The sequence below is a fragment of the Gymnogyps californianus genome, chromosome Z, assembly GCF_018139145.2.
Source record: "Gymnogyps californianus isolate 813 chromosome Z, ASM1813914v2, whole genome shotgun sequence".
Classification (NCBI taxonomy): Eukaryota; Metazoa; Chordata; class Aves; order Accipitriformes; family Cathartidae; genus Gymnogyps; species Gymnogyps californianus.
Window position 1 is genome coordinate 34850792 of NC_059500.1, and position 19875 is coordinate 34870666.

Consider the following 19875-nt stretch of genomic DNA (forward strand, 5'->3'; position numbering starts at 1 on the left):
CGTCTTGGGTGTTCTTATTATCTGTGTGTTTAATCCTTTTAGCTTCATGCTAAGTTCTGAGCTTTAGTAATGTTAAGAAGCCCTGGCTCCCTTAGGTACTTTATCACACACAGACTTTCTCCTTTTCTCCATTTTACATTTGCTGATTTTCTGTTTCTTTGTCCTAGTAAAAAAGACGTGTCTGATTTCTGTTATCTATTATTTGTAAATTATTCCTTTGTTATTGTAGCTGCATGACTGTATGTTTCCTCTGTAAAGTTAATATTCCTAACATTAGAAAAATCTAGCTGGAGGCAGGTTTTAGTTCCAGTTATCTTCGGGGCTCTCCTCCCAGTGCCAAACTCAGTCACCTGCCCCTCCCTGGGAATGATAGACCCTGCACTCAGGCAGGCAAGACTTCTGCATAATGGGAATACAAAGCCCCACCACTAGTTGAGTGAGCAAAGAGGGGAAACTAGACTTACCTCTGCAGAAAAGGGCTCTGTAAATCTCCTTTCTCTTGGCGATAAGATGTCACGTCTCACTGAACACTGTTTTCACACCTGCATCCCCAAAGGTGAGCCGAAAAGTATAAAAAAGGTCTGGACACAGCAGGCAAACCCTGTAGCATGGCCAAAGACAAGTGGAAGAAGAAAGATTTCCTCCCTCTTACCTCATGCAGATAGAAAGATATGGCACCCTGAGTGGGGCATTGCTCAGTGGCTCGCTGTAATGATACAATGTATGTCAGTTTTTTCAATCGTATAAGAAAGGTCAAGATTACTAGTCAGCAGTATTTCCTGCTGTGGGCAGCCCTTTGTCATAGCTCTAAGTCTCCCAAACCACTTCCATATAAATGTATATAAATAAATTAAGTCATGGCTGAGTGCCTAAACACACTTCAGTGCTTGTGTCATCTGTCATTTGTCTGTCGTGCCTAGATATACTGAAATCACATGAAGTGGGATGACATTCATGGTCTCATATCCAGACAAATGTGTGCAGAAGGGGTTGTAACTTCTGCCAGATTTAAAAATTTTGTTATGTTTTTTTGGGAGGTTTTTTTTGTGGGTTTTTTTTTTCCCCCCTGGATGCGGTCTTTCAGGACTCCTCTGCTTCAGCATGTCCGTAACTGAACACCTACTCCACCCAACAGCTTTTGCAAGATGCCAGATTTCGAGGGCAGTTTGAATAAACACGCAGACTTTGAAGCAAATCAAATAAATTTAATGCTCTTAGAGTTTTAAACAGAAAGTTGGTGCTCTGCTACAAGTGCTGATATTTATGAGATTGCCTGTTTTTATATTAACAATATGTTCTTCCTTGTAAGTCTTAGGTACACACCAGCCCTGATCAGTTTCTCTTTTTAGTTTGCCAATTTCCATCATCTTTTATCCCTTTTGATACCTCAGATTTTGTCAATATCTTGCATTTATTACCAGAAAACAGAAATCCAAACATCATGGCCTGAGCTTGAAGCAAGGAAACTAGTCAGCTGTCTAAGATGTCCAAAAGGCTTCCAGGCGGCTTTTTAGGTCTCTTAAAGTTTTATTCCCCTAGAAGCATGTTTATATTGTCCTTTTATGCTAGTTAGTTTTAAAAACATATATTACCTCTGTCTCACATTCTTGCCTCTGTCCTTAGACCAGCACTGCATAAAAGATTGCAGTGAGTTTTTATCTGATGCTACCTGGCTGGGTGTAATTTAAAATGGATGCTGCAGATTGAATTCTTAGTCTCCGTCTTTAAAGATATAACCAAGTATCACTCCTATGCTAAGCTTTTAAGTTTTTCAGTTACGTATGTCTCTTTATAATGCTTGTCCTTTCTTTATTTTGTGTGGAAAATCTACCCAAATGAGGTTAATGGTCTGGGGAATTGAAATACTTAAACTAATTCTTTGTGAAATATTGCTAATTGTGAATAAACAAAGACATTTGAGGCCAAGTGTTTTCCTACACTGTTTTTTTTTGTAGGTGTCTAGGCGTTAATGTAAACAAATGTGTAATATATTCAGACAGTTGATTTGTTTGATTGATGAAATATTTAAACACAGAATTTATGGTGTTACTTAATGGAAGTTACAGATGCTGTTCTTCATACATCATTTCAACATTATCTGATAGTGCTGGAATATGAATCTGTACTTAATTGGTTATGCAAGCATTTATTGAATTTTCTTCTAAGAATTAAAGGCTCCAAAAGCTTCCTTAAAGCGTAAAACCAGGAGTTTTCTGAAGTGTATTTGCAGTAGAATGATAACTTAAGATTAAAAAAAAAGAAAATTGTAGTTGATGAACAGCAGAGAAGAAAACAAGCTGCGTGCCTGTGCCTCAAGAGAAGTAAAATTTTAGATGCATAATTATGGATTGTGTTGAAATACAGATAGTTACAGGATTTTTTTCCAGCCAATCTCATTTTTTCCTGAGGATCTCAATGACTTTTTAAACAATTTTTCTTATTTCAGTGCTCGAGTAATTTTTGTGTTACTAATCTGATTTGCTATTATGAGTTATTAATATTTTCAGATATGAAAACACTGCTTTTCAGATGTGCCTATACTGAGGAGAAAATATTTCTAGAAATAATCAGACAAGCAACAGCGAAGGCAAATGCAGCATTCTGTTATATTTCTTCTTTTGCAGATCTGTTCAGATCAGAGATCTGAATAAATGCTGTGTTCAGAAACTCAACAAACTCCTGTTTGCTTCCAGTCCACAGAGGATAGCAAACTTTAATCTCGTGGCATTTCAGCCAGGGACCAGCACTGCTCTGGCTAGCAGTCCCAGGCCCCTTTGGGGTTGATCTTCTGTCTAGCAATCCTTCAGTATTAGAAAAGCTGCCTTTTTCATGAACCTAGTGCTTATATCTCATGGTTCCCTGTAGCTAAATCCCCTAATTCCAGCTGAGTGAGCATTCCTGGTACGGCTTTACTGCCCAGTGGGAAGAGATGGGTGTAGGCAAGACTTACGTTGCAGTGATGTTAGGAGCACACCATTAGTAATCAGTTGTTGACATAAAGAATACACAGTTTCTGACAAAGCAAGCCCCATGTGCAGTTCCCTGCCTTGTTGTCTTTATCGTTCAGAAGCATTTTATTAGCAGAGAAGAGATCTGCAGGTGCACTGCGTTCTTCTATGTGGGGCAAGATATGTTTTCTGATCGAGAAATTCCTTCCAGTGTATCTGACCTTCCCAGCTCTTGCTTGGTTGTGTAAGTGAATTGGTCCTCACTGCTCACCAGGATAGGCTGGCGTCCCATCCTTGTCCTCTTGTGATGCTTTCTCTTTTGACTTTTTGTTTTGACTTTTTTACTAACTTCTAGTCTCACCTTCATGGGCTTTTCAGAGAACTTTAGCAAACTGATTTTTCTGCTCAGGCAGTACTTTAACAGCTCTACTTTGACCAAGAAATAAGTATAAAGTATTCAGTATTAAGCCGAGTATTCTCATTTGCCATTTATCTGGTAGATGTGCATACAGTTTTGTTAGCAAAAAAGAAATATCATATTCTTCATAGTATGTTTTACAGCACTTTTCATGGTGTCAACTGCATGCTACTAAAATATCAGCCAGCTTTTTTAAGTTGCATGGAAGTTCAGCTGATGAAATTGCCATTAGTGTCATTTTGTTTAACTGGCCGTGTACAATGCTTTTTGTTCAGACTATGTATTTCATCCTCAGGAATGTTGTGATATTTTTCTCATAGGGCTCCTGATATGTAATACCAGGCCTATATAAACTATTTAGTTTTAGACCGGGGGGGGGGGGGGGGGGACGACAAAAAAAAAAAGAGATTTATGTATCTGATTAAATGGAAGTGTGTCAACTAAGCACAGGAGAATGGTTATTTTTTGCTGTATCTAAATGCTTCCCAGAAGTCTGCAGGAGAGAAAGACACTCCCAAGAAAACAGGTAGGTGAAAAAATTAACTGTGAGTAAGATAAAGGGAAAAAGGATAAATGAACAGAGGAGGTAGCATCTCTTTAAGGCTGGGTTACTCCAAAAAATTTTGAATCATGCTATATGTTTGCCTCTGCATATGTGCTGTATAACATAGGTCATGTATTAACAAGTTAAAAATACTCTGAATTGTCAGTGTTTCCAGTTTCCCAAAGCTTATATTTTTGTGAAAGACTTGGAGGATGCCAGGTGCAGATTCCCTAACACTGATAGTACAGTAGAAATTCCTGCCACATGTTCCTCTTCAAATTATGTTTTGTAATATCAGAATACTTATTAATATAGAATTGTAGGGTTGTAGAATAATTTAAGTTAAAGAGACCTTGGAGATCATCTGGTCCAGTCGCTTGCTATTCAAGCAGGGTCAGCTTCAGGGTTGAGGATCAAAGTCGCATCAGGTTGCACAGGATTAACATTACTTAACAAGTTCCCAAAACTCATGTTTTTGCAGAAAAGAAGTGTTTTGGGGTGACAGAATGATGTGGTAGAATGCCTGTCGCTGTTGTCCTGGTTTCAGCTGGGATAGCGTTAATTTTCTTCCTAGTAACTGGTACAGTGTGGTTTGGATTTAGTGTGAGAATGATGTTGATAACACACTAATGTTTTAGTTGTTGCTAAGTAGCGCTTATCTTAAGCCAAGGACTTTTCAGTTTCCCATGCTCTGCCAGCAAGCAGGTGAGCAAGAAGCTGGGAGGGAGCAGAGCCGGGGCAGCTGGCCCAAACTAGCCAAAGGGTTCTATACCATGGAACGTCATGCCCAATATATAAACTGGGGGGTGTTGGCTGGGAGGGACAGATCGCTGCTTGGGCATTGGTCAGCGGGTGGTGAGCAGTTGCATTGTGCATCACTTGTCTTTTCTTGGGTCTAATTTCTCTCTTTTGGTTATATTTCTTTTCATTACAATTATTATTATTATTATGGTTTTATTATTATTATTGGAGGGGGTCGAGATAACAGTTTAATAACTAAAATAAAAAAGGTGGTTTATATTAATTAGCTGTTAATAAATAATTATAATGCTAAGCTTAAAAGGAGAACTTTTTTGGTACACGGCTTGTATAGATAAATCCTCTAGTTACAGTAAAGATGTTCCTATTATTTCTTTTAACATTTATGGAAAGTGAAGTGCTGTTTCCCAATAACTTTTGTCTTTAGGGAGCATAGGGCTGTTTGGTTTTGCTGTCTTTTGTATCAAAATGGATTCTGCAGAACATTAGGTAAAACTGAGGGTAAAAAGCAATAAAAACAGCTTGAAAAACATATTTTTTGCTTTCATTTTAGCCTCAAACAGTAATACTTATTAAAGGCTCCTAAAACGCAATCAAACAAGATGAGGAAAAACCTTTTGTGTCCCAATAATTGACTGCACTGATACATAGTACCTCAGAGCATTTCCCTTTTGTAGGCTATAATGATAAATATACTGTGTATATTAAACGCAAATAATTGCTTTCACTTAGAACTTTTCATTTAGCCAGAAATGTGACCAACTAGTGAGGCAGAGAAGCATTTCTACTTTGAAGCAATTTACCTCAGCACTTAGATCTCAGGGTTTATAGCCCTGAAGCTTGATTTTTTTTTTTTTTTCAGATGAATCAGAAATGATAATGGCTTTTTCTGAATGTTTTATTCAACATTTGAATTGCTGAATTACTTCAAAAGTAAGGGTACTTAGGACTGAGTCAGTTAAGGATGACCTTTTGAGCTCCTGCAGAGCAATGTAAGAGGTACATTTTCTGTAGTGGATAACAGGTTAAGTAAGGTACAGGGATGCAGATTCTTCAGTTAGATTTATTTTCCAAGGGAAGTCATGAATACCAGGAAACCCTTTGTGTCAGACTGTTGTAGTTTGCAGAGATGCTCATCTTCCAGTGAGGAGGATTGTGACTTGTAAAATGTCACTACTAAGGATTTTTCATGAGAAAGGAGCCTCATGCTGCTTATAGCTAGTGTTGTTACTGGGGCGGGGGCATGCGGGGGGCTGCTTTCTCTTGCTATATAAAATTGTTCTCTCCCACTGTATTAAGATTACCCACTCAGAGTACTTGAAGCATAAAGGCTATAGAAACAGTAGATTCTTATATTGCACCGTAAAATTGAGGCACAGAAGAAAATCTCCCCATTCTTCATTCAGTGGTAGAGATTTCATGCGTTGCGCGTGGCAGGGTTGTGAGTGGAGGGAGCTTATTTTCCCATGTCAGGCAATGTGACAGGAGCGCAGATCACGTGCTGAGCCTCTGTCCTTGCGTTAGCTTCTATGATAGGAGTGAAGTCATGGCATGAAGCATAGCCAGGCAGCATGGCCTCAGGCGCGTTATACAGGATGTTAGTTCCCCGGTCCCAGCTGCGGTTGGTTAGCATGAAATGGGGCTGGATGGACGAAGGCTCTCAAACACATCATACAAGAAGATTGGTCTCTGCAAGTGAGGAACAGAAAGGATGCATTACAGCTATTTTTTTAGGAATTACTCTAGCCAAGTATCTATGAAATACTGTCCCGTGCACCTTCGTACAATCGTAGAACAAACTACTCTGGTGTAACACTGTGGACAGCTTCAGCCTTCTTACTGTGCTGAGTACATCCATGCTAAAAAATGTTGAGCGTGCTAACTGTCAAGATTTGGATGGTTTCTCTGTAAGTCCGTTTTTTTTGTGGGAGGGAGGGCTGTTGCAATGAACTGAATATAAATATATGAGCACTGCTGGGAACTTGAGAATGGAAAGGACGATATGCATTTGTTGTAGATTATTGGCAGCGATTATAGGCAAACACATACTAGTTGCTTGATGCACAAGGGTCCAGAGGACATCCGCGCCATATGTCACAAGCCACAACATGTTCCCTAATTCTCTGTAATAAAACACAGGATCAAAAACCCAAAAGCTTGAAAAACCCAACTTGTCATGAAAATAATGTACTTGCACATGACCTTTGTCTGTGTAACAAAAGCCTTACTTTTTTTACCGTGTTCAGTAAAAATTCCTTCTGGGGTAATCCTGTAAAGTGGGATATGTTGCTAGTCCAAATGTGATATTACTCATATAGCACAAAAAAAATGAAGTTTCCAGTTTCTATATAATTTGTATATGTGGAATCAGCTTTTGTGCTATTAATGCACTTACATGAATAATTACAGTGCTCAGGTCTTTGATCAGATACACAAATGTGCAACTCCATGTTTTAGTAAAGTTTATCATTAAACAAATATACTAGCTCATTTCACAAGACACACTGAAACGATTCAGAAAAGATAACCAGTCATCAAATCACCATTTCATCTTTTTTCCATAATCCAAAGGATAGAATTTGATATTTCTGACTAAATATGAGACCTTTAAAGAACTTTTCCATTTTTTTCTGATGCAAGTGTTGGAGGCTAATAATTTAACAGATTTTAATGTTTTTGCCTATGGCCAAATCTGTCACACAGTGGGAAGGGGACAGTTTAAGATCAAGAAGTAAAAATACTTACTTCAAAATAGATGCATTATGTGATAGAGTTAATTGTAACTTTCCCTTATTTTAATAAGTAATTCCATAGTCACAACAGAACTTTAATTATTATTATTACTGCTAACAGAAAAACTTGGTTTTTAATTTTATCATTCAGTGATGGTTGTAAAACACCTTCAGAAATTATCTACACTTAAGGATAAGATGTTGGTAAAGTAACTTTCCTCTTCTTTTGCTCCTTGGAGTTAACAATTAAGCATTTTTCTCAACTGCATATTAAAAAAGTATACGTTTTGTAGGTAAAAATGTTTTTAAATGCTCTGATGAAGTGTTGTGTGTGAACCTTTGGGAAGTTTTAGTGACTTACACTGAAGATGTATTTTTCTTTTCCTGTAAGTTATTATGGATCACTTTTGTGATCAAATTTTGCAATGCCTTTTTTAAAAATATAATATGAATTCTGTAAATAATAATGCAAGTACATAAAAAAGCTAGTGTTTCTTGTAGAGTGTAGTTGATACAGTTTATAGGTAACTAGTAGACCATCATAATGACATTAAGCGTACTATTTTAATGATGAAATATTTTAGGGACTTGATACAAATGCTGGAAGAGTTCATTTGTATTGTTTCTAAAATGCTGAATGAAAGTTACGAAATATATCTTAAAATTTGTGAAATACCACTCATTAATCAACTCTGCACCTGTCTCATACTGTATATCTAAAAGAGAAATCATTGAAATCTAGGTGTTAATACTTGGAATGAAAATTTATTTTCTTCACCTTGATCACAGCAAATTATTTAAGGGCTCAGCATGAGAGCATTTTACTGTACTACTTGTTGATCCTAGAACAATCGTCACAGCATTTACAGTCTGAAGATAGAATTTCAGTATGTAAAGAATTGTATTTTCTGAATTATTTATATAGATACTACTGTAGGATGTTACACAGCTTCAAGCTCGCTGAGCTGTATACAAAGCTATTAAAAGAATGTCTTATTTTTAGGAAAACTCCAACCAAAAATAATTGATTGGGAATAAACGTTAACTGTCAGCAACCTCAGGCAAGAAAAAAATGGTTAGTCAAAGTCAACACTTTGACACAGTTCTTCCAGATCTGAATTTTTTTTTTTAGAGCTCACTGACAAGTAGCGAACAGCTATCATCTCTCCTGTCTCCCAGAGGAGGAACAGTTTACTCAGAAACCAAGGCAGCAGTCTCTTAAATCTTCCAAGAGGGTACCTGCTATCAAATACTGGGCATCTTTCTTTACTGCAGGAATAAAGTCAGAATCCCTATTTCTGGGAGAGCTTCCAGACAGTACGTGAGGCACAGCTACCACCAGGGAGCGAGGGGCAGAGCCCCAGGGAAGGGTGGTTGTACAGGGAGCTGCAGCAGCCTTTGCGGCATGGCAGGAACCTGGGCGAGACCCAGTTTGGCAGTACGGCCCTGAGGGCGTCGGGCAGTTTGGCTTGCACGAGATTGCCCTTCACCTGACTGGGGGGAGCCTGGGAACAGTTTTATCATTTGGAAAAGTTTTAAGCACAGACCCATTGCCTAAGGAAGTGCACATGTCCTGCCAACGTCTTCACAAGGATCGGAAGTACATGCATGCTTAGGGCTGTCACCTGGATGCCATAGCAGGCAATGCTACAGTGATAAATCACCTTCAGTAATGAGGCAAATGAATGGCAAAACTGCAGATGGATTTACCTGCTGGACTGCAAGTATGTTCAGTTAGTGCTGAGGAGGGCATGTTCAGCTCCCAAGACTCATGTTGTAAACATGTAGCTGGTCCCAGTGCACTTGCCAGTGTCTTACTGTGTAACTCCATGAGAATGTGGATGTGGTTTCCTCTCCTGAGCTCTCTCAATGACGTGAGAATGTAGGAGCAACCACAAGTCTGAAGATTACTGAATTACACAAAGGTTAAGGTACGATAGAAAAATTAGTTACACCTTCTCCGTGATCCCTTCCCCTTTTTCATGCAGACTAGGGAATGAGTCAGATCTTCAGCAGCATTAAAACCCCTGAGCCAGCCTTTTCCCTTTCGTGTGACAATGGAAGGAAGATTGGCGGTGAGTGGGGGGCTGTTGTTCATTGTCACTGTTGCTCTGTTACCAATTTGTTAATCCCTCACCCCTTCCCCATTACCGTGGTTCTCCTACTCTGAAGGCTGGTTTGTGCCAAAGAAGGGGGTTAGTGCCACCAGGCAGACCAAACCTGAGCAAGATGAAAGGGTGACAGCCTAGTTTCCTTAAACCTGTTGACTTCTGAAATGCAACCTTTTCCACAATTGTTCCACTTAGATAATGCAGAGGGTAATTTAACACATTTTGCTGTTTTCTTGGATGTATGCTGCTGTACTTGCATGTCAGTGCTGTTTAATTTGTCTCTTTAGAGGCTAAATTACGAAAGTTCAAATATTTACCATTTATGTGTATAGAATCATACACAAACCAGCGTGACTTTATACATCCTTCTGGTATTGTATGTCCTACATTGCAGGAAAACTTTGGGACTTGGAGTGGGGTTTTTTAGTTTAAAGCTATAAAGAGATGAGATGTCAAAAAAGTCTACTAATATTAACAGAGCAGCACTGTTTCATGAGCGCTTTATTTTAGCTTTTCTTGATATCACTTGGCTTACATCATGCTGAGCTGCTTTCAGTCCAATGGCTTGACTAGTGTGAGAAAGGAGGTGGGGGAAAAATGGTCCAAAAGGGTTTGCTATTAACCTTTATTTATTAATCTCATTAAGGTGAGGGCCAGCAGAAGAGTTATAAATAATTAATGCACAGTTCTACTTTTAAAGAGTCTGAAAAAATTAGCTCTTTTTTATTTTGGTCACTGCATATCATACCTAGCTAATCTGCAAATAAGAAGTTAGATCCCTTTCTATTGAGTGAACAGTCCTAATGCTGAAGAAACTATTAATTGAATTTGTGGTGTGCACTTGTAATTTTTCTGCTTCCTAACCCCTACATACCAGAGCTGGAATCAATACATCAAGTTTTGTTCATCCTGGGGACGATGTCAGCAGGAAGAATGTTGATTCTGGTGCTTAAGTTATTTAATGTGTCTGTTAATGATGTGTGAAATGGAATAGTATTCAGTGCTTTCTTCTGTGGCTGTGTTGGCTAAAACTTATTTGTCTAGGAAGAATTAGTGGATATACCTTTCAATATGCAGCAAGATGTAACTGTTGTACACATGGCATTTTACTATCACTCATAGATTATAATCGCACTCTAGTTTTCCCTGTTGTTTCTGGGTGCATCGTATGCTGAAGTGATGGGCATAATATAAAGATAGCAGTAGGTTTTAATCCCTTAAAATAGTTTGAATAGTGAAACATGAATCCTTGTTCTGTTTTTGTGGCAAAAAGCTTCACAACATCGTTACTCAGATGCATTATAAACTACAAACAAATGGTTGTGTTATAAAGTTATTACATTATCAGTCATCATTTTTACAGATATAAAACTAAGTTGTTAGGTGTTACACTAAGTGGAAACATAAGGAACTACTGTTGGCTGAGGACTGTGACTAGAAAGAGGATGTTAGGTATTTTCAATGTAATGTCTGTTTGTGGGAAGGTTGGCTGCTGCCAATTAATAATATGTAATTAATTCTTACTAAAAACCAAACACTGTATCATTAGGAAAAATTGAATGGATCTCTCAAGTCATTGATTCCCCTACTCACAAGCAATCTAGTTTTTTTTATAACCTGATTAAATAGTGTGCATTACTTGTATTGAAAATCTAATCTAAACCCTTCTTCTTCTGACAGGTAGAGATTTTCCTTTACTTTCCTGCCCAGGTAAACCTAAGGCTAGTTTGCTTTTGTTATCTCTCTCTTATTTACTTAATGTATTTAGAGACAATATGATTCTTATCCTTCATTTTGCAAGGTTAAACAAGCCAAATAACGTTAACATCTTCTCATAGGATAGTTTCTGGTCCTGGCAAATCTCTTTTGCATTCATTTGGTCCCACACGTTTGATAAAGATGCAGGTTCAGAATTGCGTGAAATTGTCTCCTGTGTCTTTCAGAAATATTCTGACTGATCTTGTTTTCCTTTTCTGTGGGGATTCACAGTGATGTTTCATAATCTTTCCATGTCACCTTACCGTCTGCTAATATTCTTATGTTCTCCTTATTTGTCAGTGTCATGGTTTAACCCCAGCCAGCAGCTAAGCACCATGCAGCCGCACCCTCACTCCCCACCCCCTGTTCCCAGTGGGATGGGGAGTAGAATCGGGGAAAAAAGGTAAAACGTGTGGGTTGAGATAAGAATGGTTTAATAACTAACATGAAATATAATGCTAACAATAATAATAATGAAATATAATAATAATAATAATCGTAATGAAGAGGAATATAACAAAAAAAAGAAGGGGGGCGGGGAGAAGAAAAAAAAAACAGTGATGCACAATGCAACGGCTCACCACCCACTACTGGATGCCCAAGCAGCGATCCGTCCCTCCCAGCCAACTCCCCCCCATTTATATACTGAGCATGACATTCTGTGGTATGGAATATGCCTCTGGCTAGTTCGGGTCAGCTGCCCCAGCTATGCTCCCTCCCAGCTTCTTGCACACCTGCTTGCTGGCAGAGCATGGGAAACTGAAAAGTCCTTAACTCAGGATAAGCGCTACTTAGCAACAACTAAAACATCAGAGTGTTACCAACGTTATTCTCACCCTAAATCAAAAACACAGCACTGTACCAGTTACTAAGAAGAAAATTAACTCTATCCCAGCTGAAACAAGGACAGTCAGTTATTTCCAGTTTAAAAAGTCAACTTCCCTAAGATACTTAGTCGCCTACCTCTTAAAACCACAGGTGTAGGATTATGTGTGTTATATTATTATAACAACTGAATTTCTGCAGTGTTGCTTCCAATTTCTCTGGCTCTTCTTATGGGGTGTCTTCTCCTCTTGTCTCTTCATGATGTTCTCGACTTTGTGTTGCGAGCAGTGTCCCAGATTTTGTGCCAGTGTCACTAGATATGATATTGTTCCTCAGAAGCTTCTGTAATGACTTCCCTCCAAACTGACAGTTCCCCATTTAAACATAGCTGGTTATTGCTTGTCTGTTACCCAGTTCATATGCATTTCATAATTCCAGTCTTACTCATCTTCTCCAGGCTGACAGTTTTTCTCATAGCACCATAACCAAATGACTTGCTGAAATCTGTTTTCTTGTCCAGAAACTTATGACCACCCATAGCTTAGTGTTGCATTTTATTATAGGACACATTATTGAGAACATCCTAATGTGCCTGTAGTTGCCTGAATTTTTTAATTTTTTTTTTAACTCGTCCTTCGATTAAGGTACTCAGCTTGCTGCTGTTCAGCCAAACAGTATCATCTCGAACACAGTATATTTTACATGTGTTCTCCATATTGATGAAATGCCCCTTGAAGTCACTGGAAATAGTGAATAAATCTTCATCTTTAGAAGAGCTAAACTCTAAAGAGCAGAGTGAAGAAAGACCAGGAGTAGTTCCTGTTCATCTTATTTCTAAATTTATTAGAAGTCCAGTTTAGATAAAATGGTCAACAGTTTAGTACTACTGTAGGTTTAGGAAGAGCTAGAGTGGATGGAGGGTTAAGTTCCATGTCTTCTCTGTTAAATGGGAGAAATTGTTTTTAAACAATGCTCAAAGAAAAATTGTGTTAATTTAAAAAGCACCATTTGCATTCAGTCTTTTCGTATGTGATAGTCTTGCAATAATAAAGTAGGTTGGTTTCGGCTTTTGTGTATATGTAATAAGAACTTTCCTTTTTTATTACATCAGTAAATCACAGAGATTACAATGATTTCAGAGCTTGCAATGCAAATTACATTGTGCTTACGTATTAGCTATTGTATTTCTCTGCCATGATAATAAAGCATTATCTTTATTCTAATTTGTTTTTCTCATTTTTTTTATTCCTGCTTGCAGTTCAGAGTTCCTCAGAGCACGATTAGATTATTCAGATTTCTTGCCAACTTCTAGTTTCAGCTGGTGTGAAAAGAGGCGAGCAGAAGTCCTTGCCAACTCTTGCATTAGTTGTGCTGTAAGAATTGTTCAGAAGATGGCAAACTCTTCAGGAAAGTCACAAAGTCATGCAATATGAAAAAATAAATTGTTGTGCCTCCATGTATTATGCTAAATTGAAGATAACTTCTCCCGTTCACTGCTTTCAGTGAACATAAAGTGGTTGTATCATGTCAGACTAAACATTCATTTGACAAAATATCCTCTCTCTGCAGTAACCAGTAGAAGAAGCCGAGGCAGGGGTGTAAGACAATAAAGACATATTGTGATACAGCCTCAGCTGGGGCTCCAGGCGTCTGCAGTACAGCAATGTTGTGGAGAAAGTGTACCTTTGTGTTTAACATAGCAATGATGGAAGTCTCCCACTAAGCTGTTGGCTCACTCTTTGAAGCCATGCAAAATTTTACCATCAGCAGCTTGCTGTGCCAGTAAGTTCTGTGGTTGAGCTACGTGAGTATTTCCTTTTCTGTTTTTGAATCTTGAGAACATCATTGTATGTGTCTTAGTTCTTTATGTGAGAAGAGACGGTGACTATTCCTATCCATTTCCCTTATGGTGCTACTGACTTTATAGATCTTGGAGTTGGCCCTCTTTGGATTACTCCTTTTTGCCCTAGTCATCTATTCATCTAACAGTCCACATGTGTGATCCTCTGGTGGCCTTGGTTAGTACCTTTCTACTCATATGTTATTGATTTTAGATGGGACATACAATATTGACAAGGTGCCTGCCCACAGCCTTCACTATTCAGGTGCACTGTGAACCCAACCATATAATGATGTTTCTGATTCACTCTAGACTTCTCCTCATGCTGTTTGCTTTTCCTTTCATCACTACTGAACATCGATGTGACATTTGCACAGAATTGCCTACTGTGTAACTAAGTTGTCTTTCCAGAGTGGTAACAGCTTGGACACAATCTGACATTCTTCAGGTATAATTAGGATTGCCTTCTTCACATGTGCTTTGCATTTATCTACACAGGATTTAATCTGCCATTTTATTACCTAGCTATTCAAAATCATGAGAACTTTTGCAGGCAGTTTTACCATGCTGAATAATTTTAATTTATATTCACTAAATCTCGCCACCTCGCAAATCACCTCCTTTGCCAGATCATTTATGACTGCATTGACCAATTCAGGCCCTTGCACAGATCCATTCTCCAGGAAATTTAATCATCTTTCCCTTTGCCTCCTAGGCTTGACCACCTTGATTAGAAATTTCAAAGCAAAGTTAGGATCACACTGAATTGCTTTCATCTAGATGTTAATAATTTGAGTTGTAAAAAGACATTTTTGTCCTGCAATATTGAAAACAAATTTCTGTGTGGCACCAAGATTAAAACCTGCTATCTTCAGGAAGAGTTTATGATTTCAGTGTCATATTTGTTCTGAACTGTTTTCTCTGTATTGAGATCTATTAAAAGTGTTCAGTAACATCATTTAACATGGCTTAGTACAGTTTTGTATATGTGTGATAATATTGTATGACTGAGTTGATACAATTTTTTTTTCATTGCTGCTGTTAATCTGTTGTTGATTATCAAAAGCAAAATCATTAGTATAATGGAGTACATCCTCTCGCTATGATTTCACTGGAGCATATCTAATAAACCAAGGCATCTGAAATTGGAGTGTAATAAAAATGCGGTATTTATGTTAATAGAATATTCCTGTTAAATGAGTGCTGCTAATGAATCTGCTGTGAAGCTGAGCTTGTAATAAGTCAAGGGTTGCAGAAGAATTTGCACAATAGGAGGACAGCATTTAGTTTTACAGCAATAGTTTGTCATCTATTAAAAATCTTGTGGATGAAATACATTATACTACTTTAGATAAAACTTACTGTGAAAATTTGGGTACCATAAGTTAAATGTGTAAAGGTAGTTTCAGTGTTTAAATGTGTAAATGGTTGTTTCAGTTATACTCAAATACCATTCTTCATTGTGGATAAAGAAAAACTCAAGTGATTCTTTATTAGAGGACTTAGGAGAGAGTGGAGTGTCAGGGTTTGTGGGGAAGGATGCTGATACCATTTATCAACCAAACAGCATCCCCTTCTTTCTTTTGTTTTCAGTGTTATACATTTTCTTTATTTTCCTATAAGGGGATTTTGATGTGAAATTCTAAACATGAAAATCATGGATTCAACTTTTTCCAGAAAAAGTGGAGAATACAAAAGCACAGTCACCTTGCAGAGCACACAGTAGGCAGCTTTAAATAAAAGGGGCCAGGAAGGCAGTGTGACTTACAAACGAGAGATGGAAATCTCACCTGATCAGTTGATCTTTTTTCATTATTCAAAATGTAAATTGTAGAAGGGAAAATGATTCTTCCAAAGAGCAAATATCCTCACCCAGCCCTTTCCCTGTCACTTTTCTCTAATTCAGTCCCTAATCTCTATCTGCCTGTCCTGCCAGTGTCCGTCTCTTGTCCTTAAGGAAGCCATATTTCTGTTTTGCCAACACTGCTGGTTGAACGCTGACCCAGTACCAGTGGTTTTGTTCCTTTCTCTGTGATAGCAGGGAAATCGCCCAAACCTCACGTCCCTGGTTCATCTCACCTTATGTGACAAGCAAAAAAGCCACCTCCCAAGACAGAACAAATGTGCTCTGACAGCTTTAGGTAGGAGTTCTGTGAACAAGGAGTATTTCAGTCATTTTGTAACTATGTATGTTTTTTCATGCTCACTCTCACTTTAATATAACAGACATATCTGTGTTATTAAAGGCAAATTTAAGATAGCTTAAGGTAGTTCTCAGAATTAGGCTGTTGCTCTTCTCTGTGTTATATGACTGTAGCCTCAAAAATGCTGACCTGACTAATAGTAGTAGCTATGTTTCCTCAAGCAGAGTCATTTGGGTTCTGAATGGGGTAGGAGGGAGATTCTAGAAATTTTGTATTAAAATTCAGTTTTTCTAAACATGACTGTGTATTGCTCATACGTGCTAATGGATTTTAAATAAATGTCATGGTTCTTAGCTTTGTTAGGAGTTATTTTACATTTATTGCCCTATGCTTAATATTACTTCCAGTAGCAAAACCTCTGTTCTAGAAAGAATGGCAGTAAAATGAGCTAAATGTTTTGAGTCTGAAACATTGTGTCATCAGACCTCACCTCTCTTGATTTCCTCAGTGAATAGAAGATAAACTTCAATACCCATCTCAAAATCTGATTAGAGCTCAAGCTTACAACACCTCCATGAACAACATTTTTTATCTAATTAACACATTTTCCTTATGTATTAATTACAGACCAGTCTGTTTGCAGATGAAAAAGAGCAGCCTCTTCTCCTTTATCTGCTACTCATGGGAAATAATTCTCTTTCTCTGGAGTTAGTAGGTGTTAGCTTAGCAAAGAGCGGTGGGTCTTAAATGTATTTATGATGTTAATATTTTACTCCTCCATATCACTTCCCATTTAAGAATAAATATTCATCACATTAAATTAATAATGGAGGAAACTGAGTCAGAGAAAGCTTTATGATTTGCTCATAGTTTAGCTGGTAGCACAGAAAGGTGTAAAGGCCAGACACTTTAAATCCTAGACCTGTGCTTCAGCCATAAAATGTATTTCTTCACTATTTAGAAGATACTAGAATTACTAATTTGACAGAAGTAGAATGTTTTTTCTTGCCACAGAAATACATTGGAAATTACTCAGGGTGAGTTGTATTAGCGTGATCTATAGCTTAATTGATGTATTCTGTTATATGTATCCCTGCCAACATACATATTCCAGTGGTTATATTTCAGTCATTGGATTATTTGTCCACATGGAAAAAAAAATAGTTTTGTTCAAATGAAGTCCATTCAGTTTTTGAATGTTAAGTAGCACTATCCATTTGTGTATGTCTGTAGGAAATACAAGCAGCTTTGTGCTCCATAGACATAAATCCAAGGTCATCTTAAAAAACATCATCAATGTTGCTAACCTTTCAGTAAGGATCTGTGCTAGTAAGGGTTTCAGTGTAGGTGAAGACTTAGTGTTTCATGCATGGCAGCATTCAGCCTGCACCTAGGAACTCAGAAATATTACCTACAGACCTTCGGTTAAGTGTTTCATTTCGTTTTGTGGTTAGATGAAGTAAAGATAAACCCAAGATATCTGCCCTTCTGTTTAGTTAGAGGACAATATTTGCTTACTGTGGACAGTACTGAAACTGAGACCAAAACAGTGTAAATAATTCCTACTGAATACTTTAAAGTTCTGTGCCTAAAAATAGCCATGATCTGTAAGAATTGGTAATGATCAACATTACCAGTGTGGGTCCTTTTGTGGGTAGAAGCACTTCCACTTAATGTCTTTTTTTTTAATATCTCTCTCTCTCTTTCTAGATGCAGCAATTGTTCCATGAAAACTATGAACACAACCGTAAGGGTTACATTCAAGATCTTCACAACAGCAAGATTCACACAGCCATAACACTTCATCCAAACAAAAGACCAGCCTACCAATACAGGCTGCACAATTACATACTGAGTCGCAAAATTTCCGAACTGCGCTATCGGACCATCCAGCTCCATAGAGAAAGTGCCCTGATGAGCAAGCTCAGTAACAGTGAAGTAAATAAGGAAGATCAGCAACTGGGAGTGCTGCCATCTTTCAATCATTTCCAGCCACGTGAAAGGGATGAAGTCATCGAGTGGGAGTTCCTGACAGGAAAATTTCTTTACTCGATGGTGGAGAACCAGCCACCCCGGCAGAGCCTTAGCAGTGTCCTGCGGGCTGCACTGGATGACACCGTTATGCAAGTCATGGAAATGATAAATGAGAACTCTAGATCTAGAGGAAGGCTCATTGATTTCAAGGAAATACAGTATGGCTACCGCAGGGTGGACCCTCTGCATGGAGTGGAGTACATCCTGGATTTACTGCTTTTGTACAAAAGGCACAAAGGAAGGAAAGTTACGGTTCCGGTGAGACGCCATGCTTACCTTCAGCAATTGTTTAGCAAACCTTTCTTCAAAGAAGCAGAGGAGCTGGATGTAAGAAGCCTGCTGGAGGATACCAACACTGACACTCAATCTTTCTCTTTTCTTTCAAATTCTTTAAAGATTTTTTCCTCATCATTCCAAGGCACCAAAGACATTGGAGGACGCAGTGACAAGAAAATACATATTCTTGTCCCTCTCACAGGAAGATTTGACATTTTCTCAAGATTTATGGATAACTTTGAGAAGACTTGTCTGATTCCCAGGCAGAATGTAAAGTTGGCAATAATTCTCTTCAGTTCCGAGTCTGGCCAAGACTCCAGCAAACACATAGAGCTGATGAAAGAATACAGCATTAAGTATCCTAAGGCAGATATGACCCTGATTCCGATGGCAGGAAAGTTTTCTAGAGGTTTAGGTCTTGAAATGGCCTCATCTCGATTTGACAATGGTACTTTGCTGCTGTTCTGTGATGTTGATCTGGTATTCACACCAGACTTCCTCCAGCGATGCAGAGATAACACTATTCAGGGAGAACAGGTTTACTACCCTATCATCTTTAGCCAATATGATCCGAAAGTAATATATGGAGGCAGCCCTCCAGCTGACAGTAGTTTTGTTTTCACAAAAAGAACTGGATTTTGGAGGGAGTATGGATTTGGAATTACCTGTATTTACAAAAGTGATCTACTTACTGCTGGTGGATTTGATACCTCAATTCAAGGCTGGGGACTTGAGGATGTAGACCTCTTTACTAAAGTGATAACGTCTGGCTTGAAGGCTTTCAGAAGTCAAGAAGTAGGAGTCGTCCATATTTTTCATCCAGTTCAGTGTGACCCCAATTTAGATCCGAAACAATATAAAATGTGCTTAGGGTCCAAAGCAAGTACGTTTGCCTCTACCATGCAGCTTGCTGAACTCTGGCTACAGAAACATTTGAGTGTCAGGTACAATCGAACTCTCTCCTGACATCTCAGCCTATTTGGCCTTTTTAGGGGAGTTTACCTCATTATTGTTATTATTGTTTGATTTTGCTGTCGTAGTTTTAAACTCCCTCCTTGTTGTCTTCCAAAGACTGTTGACCTCAAATGGGATGAGTCTACTCTTCACTGATATTTCTTATACCTACTGAACTGGTGAGGTGAATTCCTTCATATTTCCTTTATTTGAAATTCATTCAAGTCACAGCAATCATATGATCCCATGGAGCACATCCATCACAAGAATGGATGCATCACACATGCATCAGAAGAATGTTCTCTTTGGACTTTGGGATGCAGTATCATCTTTGTTGCATTTCTCAGATTTGATGTGATACAAATATTTACTGGTGAAGGTACCACAAAAGTGCTTTATGCTTCTTCTGGGGATGGAACTCTATAAGATAAACTTGAGTTTTATAATTTATATGAGGACTTATATGTATAAATGCTACTTTTCTTCATCTTTAGAATTTTTAAAGTAAATGAGTAACTATGATTGTACCTTT

The 19875-nt window shown here is 38.2% G+C and overlaps 1 protein-coding gene across 1 annotated transcript in view; it reads left to right on the plus strand.

The window, feature by feature from the left end:
• Window positions 1-19355, plus strand: part of CHSY3 (chondroitin sulfate synthase 3) — a 184464-nt gene extending 165109 nt beyond the window's left edge. The window contains exon 3 of the mRNA XM_050913346.1: window positions 17790-19355. Coding sequence (XP_050769303.1) covers window positions 17790-19355 — 1566 coding nt within the window. The remainder of the gene's footprint in view (window positions 1-17789) is intronic.
• Window positions 19356-19875: the final 520 nt, after the last annotated feature.